The sequence below is a fragment of the Lutjanus erythropterus genome, chromosome 20 (genome assembly GCF_056507025.1).
Source record: "Lutjanus erythropterus isolate fLutEry1 chromosome 20, fLutEry1.hap2, whole genome shotgun sequence".
NCBI lineage: Eukaryota > Metazoa > Chordata > Actinopteri > Lutjaniformes > Lutjanidae > Lutjanus > Lutjanus erythropterus.
The window spans coordinates 6,107,501-6,131,049 of record NC_139336.1 but is presented as its reverse complement, the minus strand read 5'-3'; the positions used below and the strand labels follow the sequence as shown (position 1 = coordinate 6,131,049).

The window sequence follows — 23,549 nt, the reverse complement described above, 5'->3', positions numbered from 1 at the left end:
AAAATACCCTACAACTTTTTCCATCTAGCATGAAGTCAGCCAACAATGAAAGAAAAAAACTTTGCACACAGGATGTACATCAGATCTGGAGGTGCTGGCAACTGCAAGACGAATGATCATCTCATAAAAATATGTCACGAGAACTTCCATAAATCGACGTCATCCCCGTAGCCTGCAGCCATAGACGTATGAAACTGCCTCGATGAGTCAAAATGAAGAGTCATCCTGAGCTGAACAGACATTTTACTGCAGAAACATCATCAGCTCAGGAGGCGATCGCTTCTCCAGCTGAAGAACCTGTTACTCTAAACCAATGACGTGATGTGTAAGCTGTCCAGGCCTGTTACAGCAGGCTGGTAACATAAAGCAGGTAAATATATGAGATTAGTGTCAAGAAAGGATTTCATTTACTGTGTGAGCCACAGAGAAAAATGATGTCTCATGTTGCAAAATAATTAGAGACGAGGCTGAAGATGATTTTCACAGCAGCTATTAGAAATCACACCCAGCTAATATGCATCAATTGAAACAGATCTGAAGGAAGCTGAAACACTTTGTCTACCTTCTAATGTGCTTATCTTGTTCAGTATCAACACCTGTTGAATATCCCAGCATGCAATGGGTGTACTGCACCAAGTGGTACATCTTAGACAGGTTTCCAGTCTACCACGGCGCTGACACACGTGGACAAACACATTCACACCAACAGGGAATTTTGAATCTTTGGTTCAGTCTCATGTCTTTGAACGGTGGGAAGAAACAAGATCATCCATAGAAAACCTGCGCAGACACAGGGAGAAAACTTTGTACACAAAAGAATGGTAGCTTAGCTTAGCATAGAGACTGAGAGGAGGGGGAAACCTGTCCAAAGTTGGAAAATATGCCTAGCAGCAGCATCTCTCAATTAAAAAACAGTGTATGTGGTTTGTTTAACCTATAGACAAATGATGGTTTCAGAGGGATCTACCAAAGCTGCAGGTGTGTATACATAGCTGTGACACATCTGACCCACCTCTGAGCAGGCTAATTCACTGTATAACCAGCTAAAAATAACCAGCAATACCGATCACTCTCAATTATGTTAAAATCCTTTTAGTAACTGATGGCTTTAACTTTGAATAGGAGACTTTTGTTGCAGGACTTTATCCTTTAAGACAGTTCACCGTCACATACCAGGGAGTGTACTGCCCAGGGTGCGGAGAAACGCTGTCTTCAGGATGAACTCAAGGAACAAAAGTCCCTTCACTCGCTGCACATCATGGATGGTAATGAAATGGACGAATATGGTTACAACACTGCCAGCTATCTCACCACGAACAGGCACAAACGCAAATATGAAGTGAGCACAGCGAACAAATTTTTTAAAAATCTATCAAAAAAGACGTCTCACTATGATAATGATAGACCACCAAACATGATAATATGATGTCAACTCCAATCATGTGACTCAAATGACATCACATGAGGCAATTTAATTAACAAGCAAGCCTCTTTTGTGTTTTGGTCAATATTATAGAAGTGCATTGCCTAAAGGGATAGTTTACTCAGAGATGACAATTCAGTCATTATCTATTCACCCTCATGCTGATTGGTTAGGAGGGTTGGGTGTATTTTGTTTGTCCACAAAACACTGCTGGAGTTTCACAGGAAACCAGTTTTGCAGAATCTCCCAATCAATGGAAGTGAATGGTGACCAGTTTGGTCATGAATGCTTCCATACTACTTGTCTGTCATAATCCAAGTCTCCTAAAGTCTTGACATGCCATTTGCACACCGTCACACCACACACACACAGTTCAGACAGTGTGTATGTGTATGTGAACGTGGCTCCAAGGATCTGCAGTGAAGATTCAGGCTAAAAACATGGAGTAAATAACATGTTTTTTTAGTCAACTTGGCATGTTGGGGCTTTGGGAGACTTGGATTACACCAGACGAACAGTATGGAGGCATTTTATGTTTTTCCTCTGTTGATTTTTTACATTTGAAAACTGGTCACTATTCACTTCCATTGTGTAGGAGACTCTGCAACACTGTTTTCCTGTGAAACTCCAGCAGCGTTTTGTGGACTGAAAAACTAAACCCGACCTTCAATCTGCATGAGGATGACTAGATAATGACTGAATTTTCATTTTTGGGTGAACTGCCCCTTCAATTGGCAATCAGTATTTTCATTATCTGCTACTTTATACAATATGTGAGAATTTTTGTTTTTAATTACTATTATTATATGAAAGATGCCTATATACTGTGTTGCAGAGATATCTTCTGAAGTTAGCATGCTAACCAGCTAGCTTAGCCTCAAGGTAATACCTCAAGAGAGTCACTGTAGGGTCCAGCCTGCCCTCAGTCCAACAACACCATCTGATCTGAGCCAAACTGAAGATTTCCTCAAACATCCACCAGCGTGCACTGGATGTCATTTCCCCTCCACGCTGCAAAGAATAAAAAGAAAGAGGCGTTCACAGCGCTGCATTATAAAAATGGCACATTTATTGCTACAGAACGGTCATGAACATGAACCTCATTGAATCACTACAAGATGAGAACCAACAGGCAACGAACGGCCGATTGTTGGGCTGGTACGAGGAAGAATAAAACCCTCAGCACAGAAACCAAAAAGAACCCGTTCCCCAACACCTCCACTGATCTGGAATAAAAACAAAGTGTAATCATAACAACATCAACAATAACAGCAACCATAAGGACAACAATCATAATTATATAACATAAAAAAACAAAGCAAAAGAATACAACATTAATCAGAAATTATTCAGAAAAATGGAAGTGTAGAAAAGAACACATGCATCAAAAAAATACAATGAAATAAAGATTTGAGGCACTCAGCCACACACTGGGAGAAAAGGTGTAACTGCTGTGTGTTGTATGTTTTTAACTGTCATTTTTTTCTGATATTTTGTATCGTCATTTGTCGCCAGCTGGGATGGGACGTCCCCAACTGTGGCGTCTGACTGTGACCCATCACACACCAAACCTCATCTTCACTAACACATGGTTCAAATAAAACATCTTGAAGTGTAATAAAGTAACAAACTCTTTTTTTTAGAATTCGCTTTTGAACATTTCCAAAAAATTACAAAGTGAATATTTTATTGTACTTATTCTGTCTTCATACAGTAATCTGACTTTTTGACTATTTTTTCTTTACTTATTCTTTTCAGTATTTGTGGTATAAAAGGATTGCCCCTGCAAAAAGCAAGCCAAGTATATTTTCATTTATGATTGATTTAAATTTTGCGCCAATAACAGGGTGCACTAAGTCTACTCCATAGCAAAAGATCACTAACCAAAGGAAGCTTTAACAAAAAGCCCAGGCACTGATAACAGGGTGATTCTGCTTCATGTATTTTTTCTCTTTTCCACCTTTTCAACTGAATTGCATGACAAGGAACAAGAAGAAAGAAAAAAAGGCCACAGTTCATATTTTCACCTTCGTGTGATGGTTATAATACTGGAAAATGAAGCATGTCTTTGAAAATGGCAAATAATACCCACAGAGAGAGCGTGATGAAGTGAATAAGCAGATGAGTCAACTGTTTATTTGTGCTTGTTGGTCGTACTGTTGTTGGAAACTACAGCATCCAGTGAGCTGCAGGCCATGGGGATTCAATTCTTTTTTTTCAATACTTAATTGTGTTTAAATTGCTCTTTTTCTATTAGAATTTTGGGCTGTGCAATCACTAAATTGTATCCTGGTTCCTGAACTCTGATTCGCTGCTCACATCTGATTTAAACAGGTCTGTGGAAAAATGGTGCACACCGTTTTGCCGTGGTTTCCAGACATGTTTTCACAAAACGGTGCGCAACAGGCTTCCTCATGTTTGGTGGGTGTGTCAGAGGTACTGTTAAAACAAGCCAGCGTGGTGCAGTGTGCTTACACGTAACACAACACAGTCTTCAACATGCAACCATTTCTGTTTAAATAAAAAGGTTTTGTTGACCTCATTGGCGACATGTCCAAATTAAGTGGCACGGTGGCAAATTTGTGTCCTTTCTTTGTATCAAATTCAACTTTGGTGAACTTTGGAGTCACAGCCTCCTCCAATGGTAAAAATGTGTGTTGTTCATCTGAGCAGCTGATGGCCAATCCCTCGCATTCGTGCATGTGCAACCTGGCCTTGAACCAGTTCAGAGCTCAATCAGAGCTTTGCAGGCAGGATTGTGAAGACTGAAAAATTGCCACAAAAACGGCAACAAGCATGGATTAGAGGGACACAGCCGTGCAGGTTGCTATTAATGCACACCAAATTAGATGTTATAAAAGTAAGAACTTTTCAAAAGAAAGCGCACATCAGCCTCCATTCTTTGCTCATCTTAAATGGTTAGTTCACCTGCAAGTCTGTGTGATGTTTTAAAATACTGAATATTTGTGGACACAGACATACAAAACCTGACATTGTGATTTTGGCAGCAGTTAGTACTGGAGCTGACCATCAGACACTGAGTGTAGTGAGCACACACAGCTTCTCAAGTCCTGTCCTCATTGTGGAATGACCAGGTTTGAGTTTTGTCCTAACTCTACAGGCAACAACACTTCCTGACGACCGGATGGATCTGAGCTTGTTACATGTATGTGTATAGGTCATGTGTAGTAGCAGCTCAACACAAGCCATATTTTTGTTGGTGGCCATAATAATTACGACTGGACAAGTAAAAAGAGGGAGAAAGTCCACATGTGGAGGAGACGGTGGACTGATGACTTTCACACAAGAGATTGAGGTTTGTGTCCCATGTGAAGCCAAAAGTCAGTGTTGAGTTATTAAAGATTTTAAGTTTCTTAAGTTTTTGTCTGTATGTGAATTCTGTCATGTCAATTCCATCACATGACATATGCATTTATCTGAACCCAAATCACAGTCTGTTCCTAAACCTAACCAATTCGTTTAACATCCCTAAAACCTAACCAGCTGTTTCACAACATTAACCATGTGTTTAAGGTCATGTGTCGTTACAAAACATAGAGTCCAGTACGTTTCTTGTTTCACTGGTCAGATGGTTTCCCTTCCTTTTGTTTTGTTTTGTTTTTGAGTTAACGATAGCGGTTCCCCCTTGCTTGCAGTCTTTGTGCTAAGCTAGGCTAAACACATCCCGGACTTGTCTGAGATGAAACAGATACCCACCTTATAAACTCACTCTGAGTGAGAATGTATGGGTGGAATAACCAACTGTAAAAAAAACATATAAAGAAAAATCACCAATAAACGTAATCCAGAATTTACTGATATGTAACATGTCAAAAACTGGTTGATTCTCTGTGGCTTCACTGAACACTGCTAACACATTTGAACTTCAAATATTATGCAATAAAACAGATGTAATTAGGACCCATAAAAGAAAGATTATTGTAGTTAAAATCTTTTTGCTATACGTTTTATTTTATCTGTTACCATGGTCATTAGTTCACAGGCTCCTGTGAACTAATATTTCTCAGCTGAACATAATTTCACCTTTGTCAGGACAACTTAATAAAAACTAGAATACTGTTGTAGTTTAATAAGTTTAGATTCCAAGAATAAATAAATTTAATCACTACTTTCAAAATGTAAGACTTATGCTTCAGTATAAATAATTTCTTCTGATTTGTGAATATGAAACTGGAAAAATATTCAATGCTTTAAATGAAAAAAGTTAAAATAGTGGCAGGAGTTTTAAAATGTCATTTTTCTTTTGGCAGTGGACATTTGTACATTTAAATTTTCAGTTATATAGAGTTTAAACACATGAAAACTGGCTCCTCTGATTGTTCGTTTTGTCATTTTCTCTCTGCAGAAAAAGTGCCACATTAACATCCATACTGGTCATTTGTATAAAATGTTTAAAATGTTTTTTTTGTGGAAAAAATACAAATTGAATTTAATATTATATAAATGTACCAAATTTCAGATTTGCTGTGCTACTGATGCTTGTTGGTGCTCATGTCTGGTGTATACCCGAGTGTATTTGTTCATTTACATAGGGTCCAGTATTACGAGAAGAGAGAAATACTGTTTCTAACACTGGTGGGAAAACAAAGGACAGGAGTGGCCGTTTTGAATTCAACTCATTATTGCAGTAAAACTGGTACAGAGTAACAGATTACAAAGCTCATGGCACAGTCACTGAAAAAGAGAAATGAGGTGTGTATGTACAACAAGGAGGGAAAAGAAAAAAGTTAACATTTTGGCTAATAGAAACATCAGGGGTAACATAAAAATGAAGATACTGTAATTCGGGAGATGACTTGATTATACAACAAAGAGAAAATATGAAATGAAGCATCACAAAAATAACATTACTTAAAAAATACATTTAGCACTTACACTGACAGATTCAATCCTAGTGTTTAACCTAGGTCCAATTCAAAGCGGCTTTTCCTTTTGATAAAAAGCTCAATTTTAATGGCAAACACTAAAAACTAAAAGACTGAAACTGCCTTGCACATTATCTGATATCTTTTTGGGGAAGTAGCTGATAAGATTGTTTGCTGACGACCTGCTTTTTTATATTAGCAACACTCCAATCGTTTACACAATTTTCATATATTAATCTTGAATCAGGTGCTGAGGGTCTTTCATTTAATTGACATTTACAACCCATCTTGAAGGAAATAAAAGCACCGGAGTCAGAGCCGGCCCAAAGCCACCAGGGGGCGCCAAAGCAAATTCAATTTGTGAACTCTCTTTATTATAACTGATACGTCCGTGAGCGCGCCAGACTCTGCTAGGGTCATAGTCTCTGTGCAGACGTCAGCATACCCCGAATATTTTGTGACTGTGTTGACTTGTGTGTGGACTACAACTACAGGCAACTACAGGTATGATCTACTGCATATGCGTGGAATGAGTCCTGAACATGGACTACAGAAAGTAGCATAAATGCCTGCAGCTATCTGTGTACGTGTCTGTTTTGGGAGTCTAACCCAGCCCTTAATTTTTCGGCATAATTTATGTAATTAAATATAAAATCATTGATTTTGTTATATTAATATATAACAATTTCTCAAAATGTGTTATTACAACAAATTTTCCTTGAACAAATATTATGTTACAAGAGCAAAAATTTGGATTAGGCATCTAAAAATTTTTGCAGGCACATTACACAATCAGGCATGGTATTTTTGTGTTTTTAGGAATTTTTGCATTTGCACTTTCCCTAATAGCATTTTGCAGAACAAGTAATTTTGCCATTTTTCTATGAAGATCAAAATCAAAATGAATTCTTTGCGCGGCGGTGCATAGTGGCTCACGCCGGCTCTGACACAAGTGATTCTTGGTGCAAGCAAAGACAATAATTTGACTTCCACTTCAGATGGTTGGCAACCAAAATCACATACAGTACTGAGCACCACTGACCGAAACGTAAAGTTGGCACCTGGCTACTAACTGGACAAATACAACCTCACTAAAAATCAAAAAAGTTCATCATCATCGTCGCCTCTCACTGGCAAGTCCTCACCCCACAGAAACCCCACAGAAAATGTTTTATGACTATTTACACATTTCTCTGCAAAAAATACAATTAAAAATGGTAATGTAATGAGGCATGGAGAAATAAACAAATATCATATATCTTTTATGATTTCTGATTCCTCCCACGAACCCTCAAAAATGTTCCCCACAGATAATTAACATAATGTTGAAAATTAAAAAAAAAAAAAAAAAAAAATGATTCGGAACTTTTGACCTCACTACATTTTCAATGTGACACATTTTTTCAACACACACTGAATTTTACTTTTTCATCTTTTAACAAAAAAACCGATACAACATATTTCTAAAACACAAAATAACAACAGTCTACATGTAAAAATATAACTTTTACATACACAATTTCAAAATAATGGTAAAGTTTGCCATTTTGTTGCATACAATTTACAAACGTCTGTGTGTTGTTGCCTTGGATAGATAGCAGTGAATGGAGCTGATGGAACTCCGGTCCCATTTTGTCCTGCGCAGGGTGCCGTACTAGTCAGAGGGTGTTGTCATGGCAACAACAGAGAACACAACAAAGTCAGTTGAAAATTTATAACACTGAGGGGCCTCGCCAACTTCTGCCAGTTCAGTCTTTGAGAAAATAATTCCTCCCCAAGCAAACACTCCTTAGCAACAGAAATAAAAAAAAAAAAAAAAACAGAAAATGGCACCCTCCTTATATATCGTATATATTTTTTTGTACATTTATATATAGATTGATTTATTCAAATAGATTCTTTTCCAGTTTCCGTGCCTTCCTGTTGATTGGGTAGGATTTTAACCGCGTCAAAATGACCACCGACAGGGAACAATGCTGCCGGATAACGAATTGTGTTGTTTTTTTGTTTTTGTTTTTGTTTTGTTTTTTACATTTTCTATAATAGACATGTAAACCAGAACAGACAAAGAAAAAGTAATAAGAGAAAAGATTTTTCTTAAAAAAGAGAGAGAGAGAGAAAAAAGAAAATCTGTTTTACAACATACGACCACACACTTTGTACTGAAGACTACATTGGCTTACGGACAAGCCGATCAAATATTGATAAAAAGCTGATAAGCTATAATACAAGAAGAGACGCGTTGTTCACCATGGAAACAGGGCTGGGGCTTGGAACAGGAAGGGTTGGGGGTTATGGAGGACTTGGAGGGGACGGAAAGGACTGGGACGGGGGCTCGTCTTGCTAAATCAAGCGTCTGTCTCATTGGCTCGAAGCCAGAACACGCTGTCTACTTACATATAAGCGTACAGTACATTAAATACAGTTTAGTTTTTTTTTTTTTTATCCAAAAAATACTTTTTTTTCCTTTTTAGCTTTTTTTAAATTCCCAGGTCTGGTAAAAAACCTGACTGCATAGAACCTAACGACTAAGAACAGGTTTCCCTAAGCTTGCATCCTATTAAAAGACCAGGTAAATGTCCTCCTCTGGCAACTCGAATGATATGAACTCTAAAAAGGCACATTGGTAGAATTGTGAATGTTCAAATTGCATCTGTGGGAACGCTTAGGTGGGGCAAGAGGCTGGGGAGAGGGGCTAGGGCTCTGGTTTGGGGCTCATAAGGCTAGGGTCAGCAGAGAAGACAACACTGGGACTGGGGATTAAACGTAGGCCTGGATTGAGGAGGGTTCAAACTGGGGCAAGAGGGGACTTTCAGATTGACACTAGAGGACAATGGACGTTCTTGCAAATACTACAGTTAGCCTTGTCTGCTGCTGGAGAGTAGACCTCGATGCATGGCAATGCAATAAACATGAAAGTTTTCTTCCTGACCTTTCAGCCCTGGTTTATTTATTCCTTCTCTCAACAGGTCATGACATTTGTCTCAGCCAGTCCCGCCTTGAATTTACATGCATATTGAGCCAACCAAGACAATCCAAGAAAGATTGAATCAAGGGCAACTGCACTTATTGTAGATCCTTGTTTCAAGGATCTACAATAAGTCTTGTTGTCAGACTCATGATGAAGGACGCATAAGAATACACACTTAATTCTGGGGGCCCAAAGCATCTGACTGCTGCTAACTGTTGCTGCTGCTCAGGCCAAATCAGTCAAAGTCTGAAACTCTCTCCCATAGAAACAGCAATTGTGCCATAACTCAGCTCAAAGCCAAGCATCACTTCAAGACCATCAAGCAAAGGTTGGCAAGGCCAATTCAATTTGAAGCAGTAAACGGTCCCAGCGATAGACACCTCAGCAAGGATGTAACAACAGAAAATGTCAATCAGAAAGTCCCCAAAGCTTGTTGCTCTGGGCAGGGAAGTCTGAGGTTTGGGTCAGAGGTTCATGGTTATGATCGATCAGATGCTAAACCAGGAAATGTGGGAATCTAATGGATCCAACACAGGAATGCTTTGACTACTGCTGCTTGGCCCCTAGAAGAAAATTACACACCCCTCACCCCGATGATTGTTCCCTTGGTTCCCCTGCAGCGTCATCATCATTTAGATCTCTAGATTCTCTGTTTTTCCTTCTCTCCCTGTCAATTTCCAGCTTGTCACGATGTTGGCCCACTTCAATCCCGCTTTTCTCTTCACCCCTCTATGACTCCCAAACCTCTCATAGTTCTGGCCTTCAGGACACTGGGAGCACTCGATTCAAGTGGAGTGTTAGCGGTTCAGGGAATGTGCTAAACGTGGAATAGAATTCACTTCAGTGCTCAGTCCAGCCCTCTTCCCTCTCATCCACCATCCATCTATCTATCATTTTTTATCATCTGTCCATCCTCTCAACCATCTGGCCAGTAATCATTCGATTTCAGCAAAGGCCCGGGCAACATTTCAAAGTCTGCCTGCTCTGCACATGCTGACGAATATCTGACAAAGGGCTTTGATTTGGGATGGTTGCTGGAGTTCTTCCTTTCTGTCATCATTTTTGCATCTGTGCTACAAACCCAAAAGATGATCTCAAATGAAGATGTCAAGAAAAGTCTTTCCTTCCTGCCACATTTAGAAGTACACTTTTTCATTACAGCATGATTCTTCCTTCATGTCTTCTGCAACTCCCTCACCTTCAGTAATTTAAACACCCCAGTCCCTCTGGAGTCACTCATTGATTGATTGATTTACTGATTCCATGATTGATTCTCTAGGTATTCTCTTCCTCTCAGTAGATACACATGGGTCATTTAGGTACAACTGTCCAGGCTTTTGTATTTGTGTTCTAAAATGTTAGCAGTTTGTACAATGTTTCCCTTTGTTAAACAAAGTCAATGTAGCTATTAGCATAAAACACTAATAAAAATACATAAACATGTTCAGAATTTTTTTACACTGACAATCTATTAAATAATTGTAGTTTACGGAGGAATGCATTAGAAGGAGAACGAGTTGCCCCTGTTTCTCTTGTTTAGCCCCACTTCTTTCTAGGCATCTATGATAGTCAAAAGCGTTGGCAAATTAAATTTCTGTTCAGATCATTCGGCATATCAAGTGCCTCCAAAAAGCAGAATGGTCGCCCTAATATTGTCTTGATTTTAATTTATAATTTAATCTGTGAAAATATGTGGTTTGTGAGGGGATGTATGAGTGGGCAGCTTGCTTCCGTGATACTTCCCGGAACTTTCCTGTTCTTTTTTCTTTTTTTAAGTTTTGCTTGCTTCACTTCTCCACGTGTATCTATCTGACCGGTTTGCATCCAAGAGGAGATCAGGCACAGCTTCATCCACAGTGTGGCGTTAGATTGCCATTCAGTCAGAGATGCGCCAAAGCTGCATTCAACAACAGCTGCGCAATGTTGCTTTAAAAAAATCTCTTTAACACTTTGTGATATGTTTTTCTCCGGTCTGAACAACCCTCCCCAACTTGTACCCTCCTCACTGCCCGTGTCCAGTTGCACTTTTTAAAAGTTTTTTGTCATGTTTTCCTTTTCTCATATATATATATACTATATATAGAACCCTTTTGTTCTTTAAAACTGGGAATGCTGATAAAACAAGTAGTACAAGAAGAAGAATTTCTTGGATGATGTTTCCAAAGACCTTTGTTCATTGCTGTCACTTTGTGTCAAAAGCTCCCACAAGCTGCCACTTTGTAGCAGCCATGTTACAGCGGCCGTTTTTAGCGTCTCCACAAAGTAGCATCCAGTTCACTTCAGCTGGAGATGCAAAGTGACGAAAGCGACTAATGTGACTCTGCAGTTCGTGTTCTCGACAGAAGAAGGAGACGAAGGTGAAGAGGAGTATCAGAGACGACAGACGAGAGGAGAGAAAGAGGCTGATCTGATTGGTCAGGCCGAAGTTCCAGAGAATCTGATTGGTCAGGCTGAAGCAACAACGGGTTTGATCGATTGCCGGGTTGTCATGGAAACGCCGTCAGAGGAAGTGGTCACTCATCATCTTGATGAACTCTGGCACCTTGGACCTGGAGAGACAAAGAAAATGTGCATTTTTAAGAAACAAAGTGTCTTTAAAAAACTGAACCTAGATATAATCATCATGTGTTTTTTCTACATTTATCATAAAAACTTTGACTCTGTTCGTTTAAAAAAAAAAGGCGCTTCATTGCAGCGCAGAGTCAACCTACACCATCTTGGTGTTTTTGGTCCTTTTTCATGAACTTAAAGTTGACATGGTCATTAATGTGCTAGACAACTTCCAAGGCCTGAAACCTGCACAAACCTCCAGTGTATAAAAATCTATCTTAAGACTACAGAACAGCAGAAAATAAGCTCAATTACACATTTAACCTGCTCTATGATTCAACATGCAAAAACAAATACAATTCAAATATTTTAAAAGAAACAAAGCTGTAGATCAAAGAACAGAAACAATACACATTCAGTAAAAAAACAGCAACAAACACACACAGTCACACATTAAAATCACACTTACTGCCAATCTGTTGTTAAAATGTACCCAGGCCAGACAGAAACTCAAGTTCTGGCCTCTGTTTAGCCAGCTGAAATATCATCAGTTCTGCCAGACTTTAACTTTCAGGAACAGAATGACGCTCTTCAACAAATTCATTCAAATAATGGAAGAAATTCAATCTAACTGGCATATGGTCCACATGTTGTCTGTGTAAGTTTTAACCCTTTTTCTGCTTGTTTGGTATAAGGTCACAAGACAAATAAATAAATGATGGTAAAAGAATTTCAAGTTTAGAATGGTAACCAATGAGTAAATTTATTTAAAACTGATTAATTAACTAAACAATATGTGCTGGATCCTATGTTTCTACATATGAGCTCTCCTAGGGTCCTATGTTCTATGCTAACCCCTAAACCTAACCTTTACCCATTCTGCTATTTAGAGCTGGGGACCATTTGACCCTGGAAAACAGGACCTTTGAAACATAGGATTGTGGGAACACTGGCCCCTGGAAGGGCACATATGTAGAACTGGGGAATATGGGACCCTGTGAACATTGGACCACTGGACCCTGGAGGAGCAACTGTAAGGAATATAGGACCCTGTGAGCATAGGACATTGGGAACTAGGACCTTGGGAACATAAGACCTTAAGAACATAGGACCTTTTATCATGTTGCCATTATGTGCCATATAAATCTGGGGAATACAGGAGCCTGTGAACATAGGACTCTTGGGAACTAGGACCCTAGGAACATACAGCCCTGTGAACTAGGGTGTTGGGAACACAGGACCCTTTGTCATGTTCCCATTATGTGCCCTATAAATCTGAGGAACATAGGACTCTGTCAAGATAGGGCCCTAGAAACTAGGACCTTAGGAACATAGCACCCTAGGACCATAGGACCCTCTGTCATGTTCCCATTATTATATGCCATATAAATTTTGGGAGTGTGGGACCCTGGGAGCCCCAGCATATTCTGCGAAAAAAACTGCCTTGTGACCCCACAAACAGTTAAAAAGTACACAGACACCACATGAATGGACAGCTGATAACTGATAACCTTTTACAATTTACTGATTGGAAGCCAATATGTGGAAAAACTATACTGTTAACCTCAGCGCATTTTTATTGGAGGCATATTTAGTCTGCCATAGATTTGAAGGCAAGTGATTTATAAAATGATTGCTTGAAGTTTCTGGACTGGTTTCTGAACTCCGATTCTTTGGTTTGAGTTAAAGGTACAACAGCAGATTAGTTTATAAGTGAAATCTGACCATTCAGGGGGGGAGGAGATGTTGCTGCGTTTTACATTTGTCCCAGGGGGTTCGACCCGTCGCCCATGGCGGCGGCGGCGTGGTGAGCGGCGGCCAATGAGAGGGGAGCCCCGTCCGATGACACGGTGACCTTCTCCTCCTCGCGACGCTTCAGACAGGCCGCCTTGGGATTCAGGTTTCGCTCTGGACAGAGGGAGAGAGAGACAAAAGGGACTGTGATTAATTCTGGTGTTTTCAAAGTGTTCTGACTGTATTTTGTGTCTGTTTTTCTTTTCAGGGAGGTGTTTCTTTGTACTGGATCATTAAATCTGTAGTGAGACTCAAGCCAAGGAGCCAAAAACTTGAAGACAATCAACAGGAGCCACTGCTGCCCTCTCCTGGAGCTCCTGGAGCACTACATGTGCTGGAAATCTCATTTGACCTATTGAACTCTGATTTCCACCTTGAATTTCCACTTGAGTGGCTTTAAAGTTAGAATAAATGACCAGTTTCTCATGCTTTAATGCTACATCGACCAGCTCTTCATTGAAGTTGTTCGCTGTTTTCAGTGATTGGAGGAATCAAGCCCGAGCCGCCATGTTTTAATTCTGTGAATTTAAAGAAAGCGTGGCTGCACAGCATGAGTTTATAAAGACAAAGTCAGAATATTGGTCTGGACGGGGGAATGTTATTTAATTTGTGATGGCATCTGATTTAATCTAGAGCTGCAATGCTTAGTCAATTAATCAATCAAAAGGAATTAATTGCCAAAAAAAAATTATTAATCGTTTTAATCATTTTTCATGCAAAGATGTCAAACATTTGCAAGTTCTAGTTTCTTCAGTGTAATGATCTACTGCTTTTCTTTGTCATTTATTACAGTAAATGATAATTCTTTGTTTTTTGAAGTGTTGGTCGGTCAAAATAAGCCATTTGAAGATGTTACTTTGGGCCCTGAAAAACTGTGATGATAATTTTTCACGCTTTTTTGATATTTTAAAGACTAAACAAATAATTGAAAAAAGCATTTTAAAGGACAAGCCTGATATTACTCTACATTTTTCTCATCAGCAAGAAAAGAACAAAACCAAGAAATTTCCTAAAACAGCATGATACCATAGTTTATCAATGTTTTATTAACGCTATTCAAACTATTTTCAGTGGTGGATTAATACACATTTGGTGCTCTAGTGTGTATTTACAATATATGTGTGGGTGAGTGTGTGTTCATGGTAATGATGGAACATGTCACCCAGTGCAGCAGTGTGGCTCACTGATGTGTTTTGATCCTTTCATTGGATTTGTTGATGAGAAAAATATTGAATATCACTATTGCCATGTTTGCATGTGTATAAATTATCACATCCAATCACTCAGATTAATTACAGTAATTTAAAATTTACCAAATATCTCTTTCTTAAGAGAGTAAATCAACTCAAATTAAGTCCATTTCAAACTAGTATTTGGTCACTAGCGTGGTAAACTATACAGGTTTATCATTTCATATAATATAGAAATATCAAATATAAAAGCATGAAGTCTATTTTATTTCCATAACAATGTCATTGAACAACAGGACATTGGTGATGTGATCATAACGTGGGTGTTAATGTGTTTTCTATTGTTATTATTAGGATGAACAACAGACAAGTTCAGATAAAATCAAACTCTTTATCTGAAACTGACCTCGGACTTGCTGCTCCAGACTGAGGATGACAGCCACGGCCTGGTGCAGGATCAGTAACTTTGTCTGAGGTTTGTCGCTCTTCAGGTGCAGCTGGACCATCCTGCCCAGCTCCTTGAACGCCTCGTTGATGTCGCGGACGCGCAGACGCTCCCGGGCGTTGTTGGCCATCCTCCTTTCCCTCTCCCTCTCCATCTTCTGCTCCGGAGACAGGTCCTCATCATCGTTGTTGCTACGGTGACCAACGATGAAGGCGAGCAGGAGAAAGGAAAGAGGAAGCAGGGGTTAGGGGAAGAGAGGGGGAGGAAGGGAGGATTTGAGGATGAAAGCTCAGTTTTTATTCCTATTAATACAAACCTGCACTGCTGGATATTGTTGTTGTTTTTATGAAATAATTAATCAAGTGACAAAATAACAAGAAACAGGGCTCAGGAACAGACGTCATGTTGTGCTGCATTCTGGGTATTTCAAGTCTACCACAGTCGTCTATACGAACAGGTGTGAAAGCACCCAAAACGCATTAAGACCTGATCAGTCAGACCACATTCAGAGGCGGTGTGGGCTGAATGTGACCACATTCTGGGCAACACTGAAGCACCGCCTACTCAACTGACGTCCTGTAAGTACACCATTTGGGTCACTGTAATACTAATTACGTGTCTGGGCTCTCGTACCTGCCAAGACAAGCAGCAGATGTTTGTGCACATACTGTCTGTTTCAACTGATTTCACCACTGAACCAGTAACCACAATATCCCCAGACTCCCTTCAAAAAATGCGCAATTTTGAGAGAGTTGTGAGTGAGAAGAAACATATTGAACTTTGCAAAAGTGCTACAGTGAATTCTTAATCATCTATGTCCTTTTGTAAATTCACCATTACATGCAGTACATTATGTTGTTTCTTTCCCTGTAAAAAGCACTCAGTTTGCTGTCCACTCCAAACAGCAACGCATCTACCTGACAACATTTAACAGCTAGGTATTTTAACATACTGTTACACTAAATGTATGAAAGAAAACAACATTTTATTGATGGCACATGTTATAAATACTGTGACGACCCCTCCTCCCTGCCACGAGTTTCTCCCTGCCCCTGTTGCTGCTGTTTTTTTCTCTCTAGGCTACCAATATAGGTTAATTATTTATTGCCAGTGAGAAAAGTCCCCAGACTTCCTTAAAAAAATCCTCCAATTTTGAGAGTTGTTGAGTTAAGGAACTTTAAAATCTTTGTGAAATGCAAATTCTTAATTATTTTGGCTTTTTTTTTTTTAATTTAGCAAATGTTGCACATTAACTAATTTCTTTCTTTGTGTAAGAAACATTCCATCCAACATTCTGTCCATTTGTCCCACTGTGTTGACTACTAATCTTGGACCACAGCATTTGGTCTTTGCACACAAGCATGATGCAGCCTGTGTGATGTATGTGTTTATTTGCATGTAAAGCGGGGGAAGTGAGATCTGACCACAAGTAGTCACTCAAGACACATTTGGAGACACATTTTAATGCCAGGTGTGAATGGATGCACTCAGAGCTGTCCACTTGTGAACAGTCACCCACTGTGCATGTAAGCAGGCTAGATGTGGGATCACATTGAAGATGGATGGTTTGTTCAAGTAACTTAAACTTTATGCATGTCTTTTAGTGCAGAATTCACATGAAGAGAACCTTGGTGAGCTAGTTGGAAGCTAGTTATAAGCTAATTTTAAGCTAGTTAACACTGTAGGTAACTTGTCTTTTTTAACCTGATATCTGCAGTGGATGTGTTGGTGACTTGATCAGGTGCTGGAGCACATGGCGATATGTTCCCAAACCCTGTGACATAGCATGGCTAACATTTTTCATCTGCTTCTTACCTTCATCATCAAAACCATTTGCATTTGCATCATCATCAACATCAACATCAACATCAACATCATCATCATCATGACCGCCACCATCATGTACACATCTCTGGGTTTGGGATCCAAATGTTTCTGATTTTATTCATCGTCCAGGAGAAAATTCTCGCTGGAGGGCTGAAGGCTGCTCGGCTGCATCCAGGAAGGGAGATCAACACTGTGACCAAAAACAACACTTTTGATCCTTCTATTACTTCCAGTTTAGCTTCACATAAAAAGTGGGCATCATACCTTTTGGTCCTTTGAAACATGCTAAAAAGGTTTGCAGTTTCTTCCCAAAAGCGATTCATTTTCAGTGTTTCTGTTAGTGTTGATTTCCCAGCCCTTGATGTGAGGCGGCACTTCTTTGAGAATATTAACCGTGGGCTCTACTCTGTTGTGTGAGAAACAGTTAAAACCAGGCCCAAGACCATGGAGAGACTGACAGGATCAACTAGGAGCTGCATGTCCACCAGGAACCTCTCTTCATCTTTACACTGCTTTATTGGCTCAACGGCAGCCGTGTTTTTAAATAAAGAAAGATGCCTGGTGGATATCATTCCGTCTGTATTAAATGATGTATTTAGCTGCTTCTCATCACACTTGGTCACTTCATCAAAGTCCAGAGGCTGGTCCCCAAGACACTCACAGCTCAAAGTCCTTCCTTGTGTCCTTACACTCAAAAAACTACAAAGCTCTGAGCAATCAATCTCAACTGAAGACTTATTTTTGTTTTGTGGTTGCTGCCGAAGTTAAGTCAAAGCAGCAATGCCACAATGTGAAAATACTCCTTTATAAGTAAAAGTTTCGTCTCATGGTCAAGTATTTTTTAGGGTTAATCTCTCTAAACTTCTTCAAAAATCTGCTAAATTTTCTGGTGTAGAATTCATTCCATTCATTTCAAAATAAGTGCCACAGATTGTCACTTCATTTTGTACAAAAAGCATTCTAAGTGTAACACCTTGAACAGCTGGTGTCTCTTTGAGAGGTTTGCTTATCAATGACACCCTGAACAAGGAAGGTCTCTGAGCATGTGGGTGTTTTGTGGAAAAACACATCATCCCAGCCCAGCTTAGATTTTTGATGGAAGCGAACGTCTGAGAGGTAGGCGGGGTTACCTAGATCTTGACCTATCAATAGCTTTGAGATCCTTGCTGTCGGGGTCCTCCTTCTTGGTGTCCAGAGGCTTCGAGTCCTGCAGGAGGTTCTCGTCACCCTCGTCCTCTGACTTGATCTCCGAGCTGACGGAGGAGGTGCTCTGGCCCTGGAGGCCTCCGGACAGGGCTGCAGGACGACGGGGGAGAAAGGAGAGAAGGAGTTAGAAGGTGCAGATAAATATGATACAGGAGCACAAGAAAAAGAAAGAGACCAGAAAATATATGAAAATGTTTATTCTGAACTTCTGCCGAGGACCACAGTGCAAGGAGAAGTTTGTTTCTTCCATGGACCACTGCTGCTTTGATTTTCTTTGGATCAGGCAGACTAGAGGCTACACTAGTTTTAGTTGGTCATGTTGGTCATGATAATCCTGCCTCCAGCCCCTGATGTAAGTGGTTCTTGAGGCAAAGTGCTGGTGTGGCTCTCAAACCAGTTTTCCAGCTCAAGAGCCAGTTTTTCATCTGTCAAAACACTAAGAATTAGTTTCAGATTAGGCACTGGCTCTGAAGCAGCCCTCAAACTGCGAAAAGGGGTGTAAGAGAACTTTTGAGCTTAGAGTATTTGGTTATAAATGCAGTGTGGATTTGATTTGGCTGCTATATCCTCTAAACTGTTATTATGAGTGTCCGTGTGGGAAAAACAGTTTACATTAGCTTAGCTGCAAGTCCAAGTCGGACAAATCAGTCATCTCTCACAACAGTGTCTCCCACTTGGACTAAGAACCATATCAGTGGCAATCTTGGACCCATCAGCTATTGTCTGATGATGATTTAGCCTCTGGGGGCAATAGACTTTTTTCGTGGCTTCCAGTGTATCCAGTGGATACAAGGATAACAGATATCCAGGCCTAGACCTCCTCTTCCGTGTGGCTGTCATATTTTAGAGTCTGATTAGCAATTTGAGATGCGAGAATAGATTTGGAGTAGGTTCAGATGGCATTTCATCTAATCCCAATTAACAGATATCTACGCAAATACATTTTTAAAACACAAAATTGTGATTAGACAAAAGCTGATGGGTTCTGAAGTTGCCATTTCGACCCATGTGTTCCACCTCTTTTTGCACTCACATGGACTGTCTACCTGTATCCAACCAAAGCCTGATCAAACGTAAGCAGTAGGGCTTGATGTCGGTACTCAAAACCTTTCAAGTATTGACTCAAATAACCCAGTAGCAAGAAATACCAAAACTTCTCCAGTCAAACAATGCATGCGTTCAATCCTTTGCTTGCAGCCAATCACTGCAGGCATTCCTTGATTTAATGTGACTTGTGACTGGCCCACTAATGTGGTAGTTATAACTACATAGTTGTACAGTCTGTAGTGCACCACCAGCACATTCTGTTTTCATATGCACATATCTATTTATACATAAATGACAACAAAATGATGGCAAAATAGCTGCAAAGCACTGTCAGCTACATCTAAATACATCCAAATAAAATCTAACAAACACTTACACAGTCAGTTTAGTTCATTAAATAGGAGCTACACACTGTTTGTATCTATGTCACTTGTTAGTTAACCTCAATAAATACGATAAAAAAGTCAAAGGAGGCTCGTAAATCCATCGTGGAATAATGAGTGAACTTTCCTAAGTTAGAATATGTAAGGGTTTTGTAGTCTTCCTATTCTGCCAGCGTGGTGTGAACGCAGCATCAGGCGTGTCTGAGCACAGCTAATTCTCCACTTGACCTCCAAGATGGCGGCCTGGGAGAGTTGTGATGCAGACGTAAAGCCTCTGTACCCTCTATCTGCCTCTCTCCTCGGCTGAACAGAGCAGTCTTTATTTGACGTCTGTATGGATCCGTCACTGGGACGCTGCCAACTTCTCAGTCAACACAAAACACTCCGCTCTGTTCCCACACACACACACGCACGCACACACACACACACACACGCGCTACCAACTGTCGGCCATTTTGAATCTCCGTCTGCCTGACTGGAGGCATTTTGTGTGCTGCTTTGAGTGACGGGCCTGTGTTTGGTTTGTGTGTGCGCGTCTCTTTCCATACAATCGCCGTGTGTTTGTGCATAAATAGCCGCATTTAAAAAGGCTTAAAACTGTGAAAAGTGACTTTGTGCTTCTGAATGTCTGACTGAAGCCAGACACAAACTGACACTGGAGGAGACTGAATACAACATTTTTGGAGAAAAAAGACTTGCTGATTGTGGCAAGTCTGAACCCTCGTCTGAGTCTTAATTTCTCTGGTTTAATCTGGTGTCTGGCTGAGGTTTAACACCCTTTTGACGCCACGTCATAAAACATTCTCCTTCCTCTCTGTTAGGGTCAATTTGGCTTTTCAAAGTCGCAGTTTGTCTGACATGTGTTTGCACACATATTACATCACTGTACCAAATGTTAAAGTACATGGATTTCCAGTGGGGCCTGACTGATAATAGATTTTTGGGGCCATTACCGATATTAGGGAAAAAGATATAGATATTTTTTTAATAAAGAGTATAGAATATATACATTACATGAAAACACATTTTTAGCAATGATCCCTCAAACTGATTAACACTTGTGGCAAAAATATGCAATGGAGGCAGGATATTTTACAGTTTAACTATAGAGGTAATGACCCAAAATAATATCAGGACACTGAAACAGTAAATTTTCTGATAATTAAAATTAAAAAACACACAAATAGAGCAAAATATGTATTAAACATGAATTAAGAAAAAGGATCAAAACGTCAAAAAAACTAAATTTGAGCAGGCAGCAATTTTTACTCTTCAATTATGCTGGAAAATGTCTTTAAAAGATTAAACTCTTAGCTATTAAACCTTGTTAACAGGCCAACCTCCTTGTGGTTATGTTTTTTATTAAATGTCAGATGGAAAATTTGATGTCTTACAGGGTTGACAAAACGTTACAGTTTCTCATTTTACAGCATAGTCATAGTGAGCAGCCATTTTATATTTAAAGTGTCTCAGAGTTCTCTTTATGTTAATCAAAATACACATTTTTAAACCATAATTCTTATTTATCTTTGAGTTAGAAGGGCTACAGAGTTGACATGTTATGGTTGAGACACATCTGATAGAAATATTATTTAATGAATTTGTCTAAAAATATAAAGATTCCCAGTGCTTGAGCAGCTTTCCTGCCTTTTTTTAAACCAGGAAGTGAGACAGAGGTCCTTAGGGTATAGCTAACCCTTTTTATGCCTGATTACATCATGTTTTTGTAAAAAGTTCACACAGAGTTCACACCAATCTGGGACACAACTTTAAAGGGCCAACATTTTCATAAAAATTCAATTTTATTATATTAATAGATGTTGTTAGTTTTAGATTTTGAAGGCTTTTAACACATTTTTAAATAGTTTGAAATTGTGAAAGGAAGTTTAGACATTAAAAAAATTAAAGCAAATCAAAACGTTTCATAAATTACATATATTTCATATAGATAAAGAAATATAAATTCATCAAAAACACTAGAATTAGAGTGTATAGACTGATGAGATGGGCCAATAATATCAGCTGACCAGTTTTATTGGCTGGTTGGTTCGGCTCCAATTTCTAGTTCACAAACTAAAAAGAACAGCATACAATGACAAGTCAGCCCAGTCTCGGGGAATTACGTTCCTATTAGATGACTCCACACCTCATTATTTATGCCCCCTTGCCAACATTTAGTGCTTTGTTCAGTTTGGGTGAATCGGCCCAAAGTTATGTCATATAAATTCACAGATCAGCGTCTGTAATAAAATACAAAAATATCACCTAACCTGCTGTCCAACAATAAAACTTGTCTAAAAGAGTGAGAAAGAGAGAATAAAGGGTATACATGTATATATATTTCATGTATATTATAAGCATAATATTCTATTGGTATAATATAAATCCTCACTGTTCATAATTATTTTATAAATTGGGAGAGAGAGAGAGAAACCACAGCTCTGCTACTGAAGTTGAAATGTTTGCTGCCAAAAAACATTTTAATACCCTTTATTTACAGCCTCAACACACCCTAAACTCTGTGTGTGTGTGTGTGTGTGTGTAAGGAACAGCTTCTTCTCTTGCCTGAGTGCGTGTGTGTTTCTCTCTCTCTCACCTCATTACACACTTGGCTGTGGCTGCCGCTGGCTGAACTCTGCTGCCAGCAGACTCATTTTCAGCCTTTAAAAACGAGCTCAGGGCTAATTTGCTCCACAGCGCGCTCATATACACTTTTCCTCCTCCATATTCATATCACACGTACTGTATTTATTTACCCTCCTCGTTAGGCGCTTTTACCGCTCGGGCGGTGAAGTCGAGGCTTGCCAGCTGAGATCCACATGTGCGCATGAAAAGCCCCGATTGCGCTGAACTCTTCCTCAACTTTCTGATCCTCATTCTGGGACTGTTTCTTCATCCTTGTTATCTTTTTAAAAAATATTGTTGTTTTTCCTTTTCACCTTTTACGTATTGGTTCTTTTCTTTTTCTCATTTATTCTGTGTCGTCTCCCTTGTTTTTTTGTACCTTCTCCATTTTTTCCTCCCCTCTTAATCTCATCTGCATCTTTTATTTCATTTGAAACTCTTTTCCTTAACTTCCATGTCATCGCTTTCTGCTACATTGTCGTTTTCTTTCTCATCTTCTGTCTGAACTTTTTTACATTTCTCTTTTTTCTTCATCCTCCTATTTTTCTGCCACCCTTGATTTCTTGCTCTTCCTGTTCATCTTTTTCTACTTACGTATTTTTCATCAGTTTTTCTTTTGTTGCTCATCTTTCTTCTTTAATCCTACCTTTTCTTGCTCTTCCCTTTCACCTTTCACTGTCTTTAGATTATCTTCTCTTACTCATCTTTGTAGCACGTCTTTTGTCTTTCTCTTTATTTGCCTCCATGTCATCACTTTCTTCATCTCTTATCATCTTCCTGTCTTTTTTCCTCCTGCTTGTTCTCATTCCTTTTTGCCTTTCAGGACATTCTGTTCCTCTTAATCTTCATCTGATTTTGTAAGTATTCACTGTTCTGTTTTTATTTTTGTCTTCTTTCATGTTCCTCTTGATCTCCTCTTTTACTTCCTTCCTTACTTTATTTTTTTTTATTAGTGTGAATGCTATCATTGTTAGTGTGAATGCTGAATCAGCATTTTCTAGAGGAAATGCAACAACGACAGTTGCTGATCCAGTTTGTCCATCACTGACTCCTTGTGTTTGTGTGTCTCAGGTCAGATGCAGATATAATAATATAATAGTAATATGAAACATTATGGAGAACATGTAATACAAAGTAGGAGGAGAACATTCCTTGCAGAATTCTCATCCTGATTTTATCCCACAAATATTAGGATTTGGGGA

General features: G+C 39.3%; 1 protein-coding gene across 6 annotated transcripts in view; it reads right to left on the bottom strand.

The window, feature by feature from the left end:
• Positions 1 to 9,283: 9,283 nt before the first annotated feature.
• Positions 9,284 to 23,549, bottom strand: part of tcf4 (transcription factor 4) — a 326,144-nt gene continuing 311,878 nt past the window's right edge. For 2 of the 6 annotated variants that reach the window (XM_084746695.1, XM_084746697.1), the window contains 4 exons: positions 18,217 to 18,382; positions 15,221 to 15,450; positions 13,591 to 13,738; positions 9,284 to 11,829 (listed from right to left, as the gene is read on the bottom strand). In XM_084746695.1, the coding sequence (XP_084602821.1) occupies positions 11,781 to 11,829; positions 13,591 to 13,738; positions 15,221 to 15,450; positions 18,217 to 18,382 (593 nt within the window). In that variant the 3' untranslated portion in view covers positions 9,284 to 11,780. Of the gene's footprint in view, positions 11,830 to 13,555; positions 13,739 to 15,220; positions 15,451 to 18,216; positions 18,383 to 23,549 lie in introns of all 6 variants that reach the window. The other 4 variants (XM_084746696.1, XM_084746700.1, XM_084746698.1 and 1 more) reach the window with 3 other exon arrangements.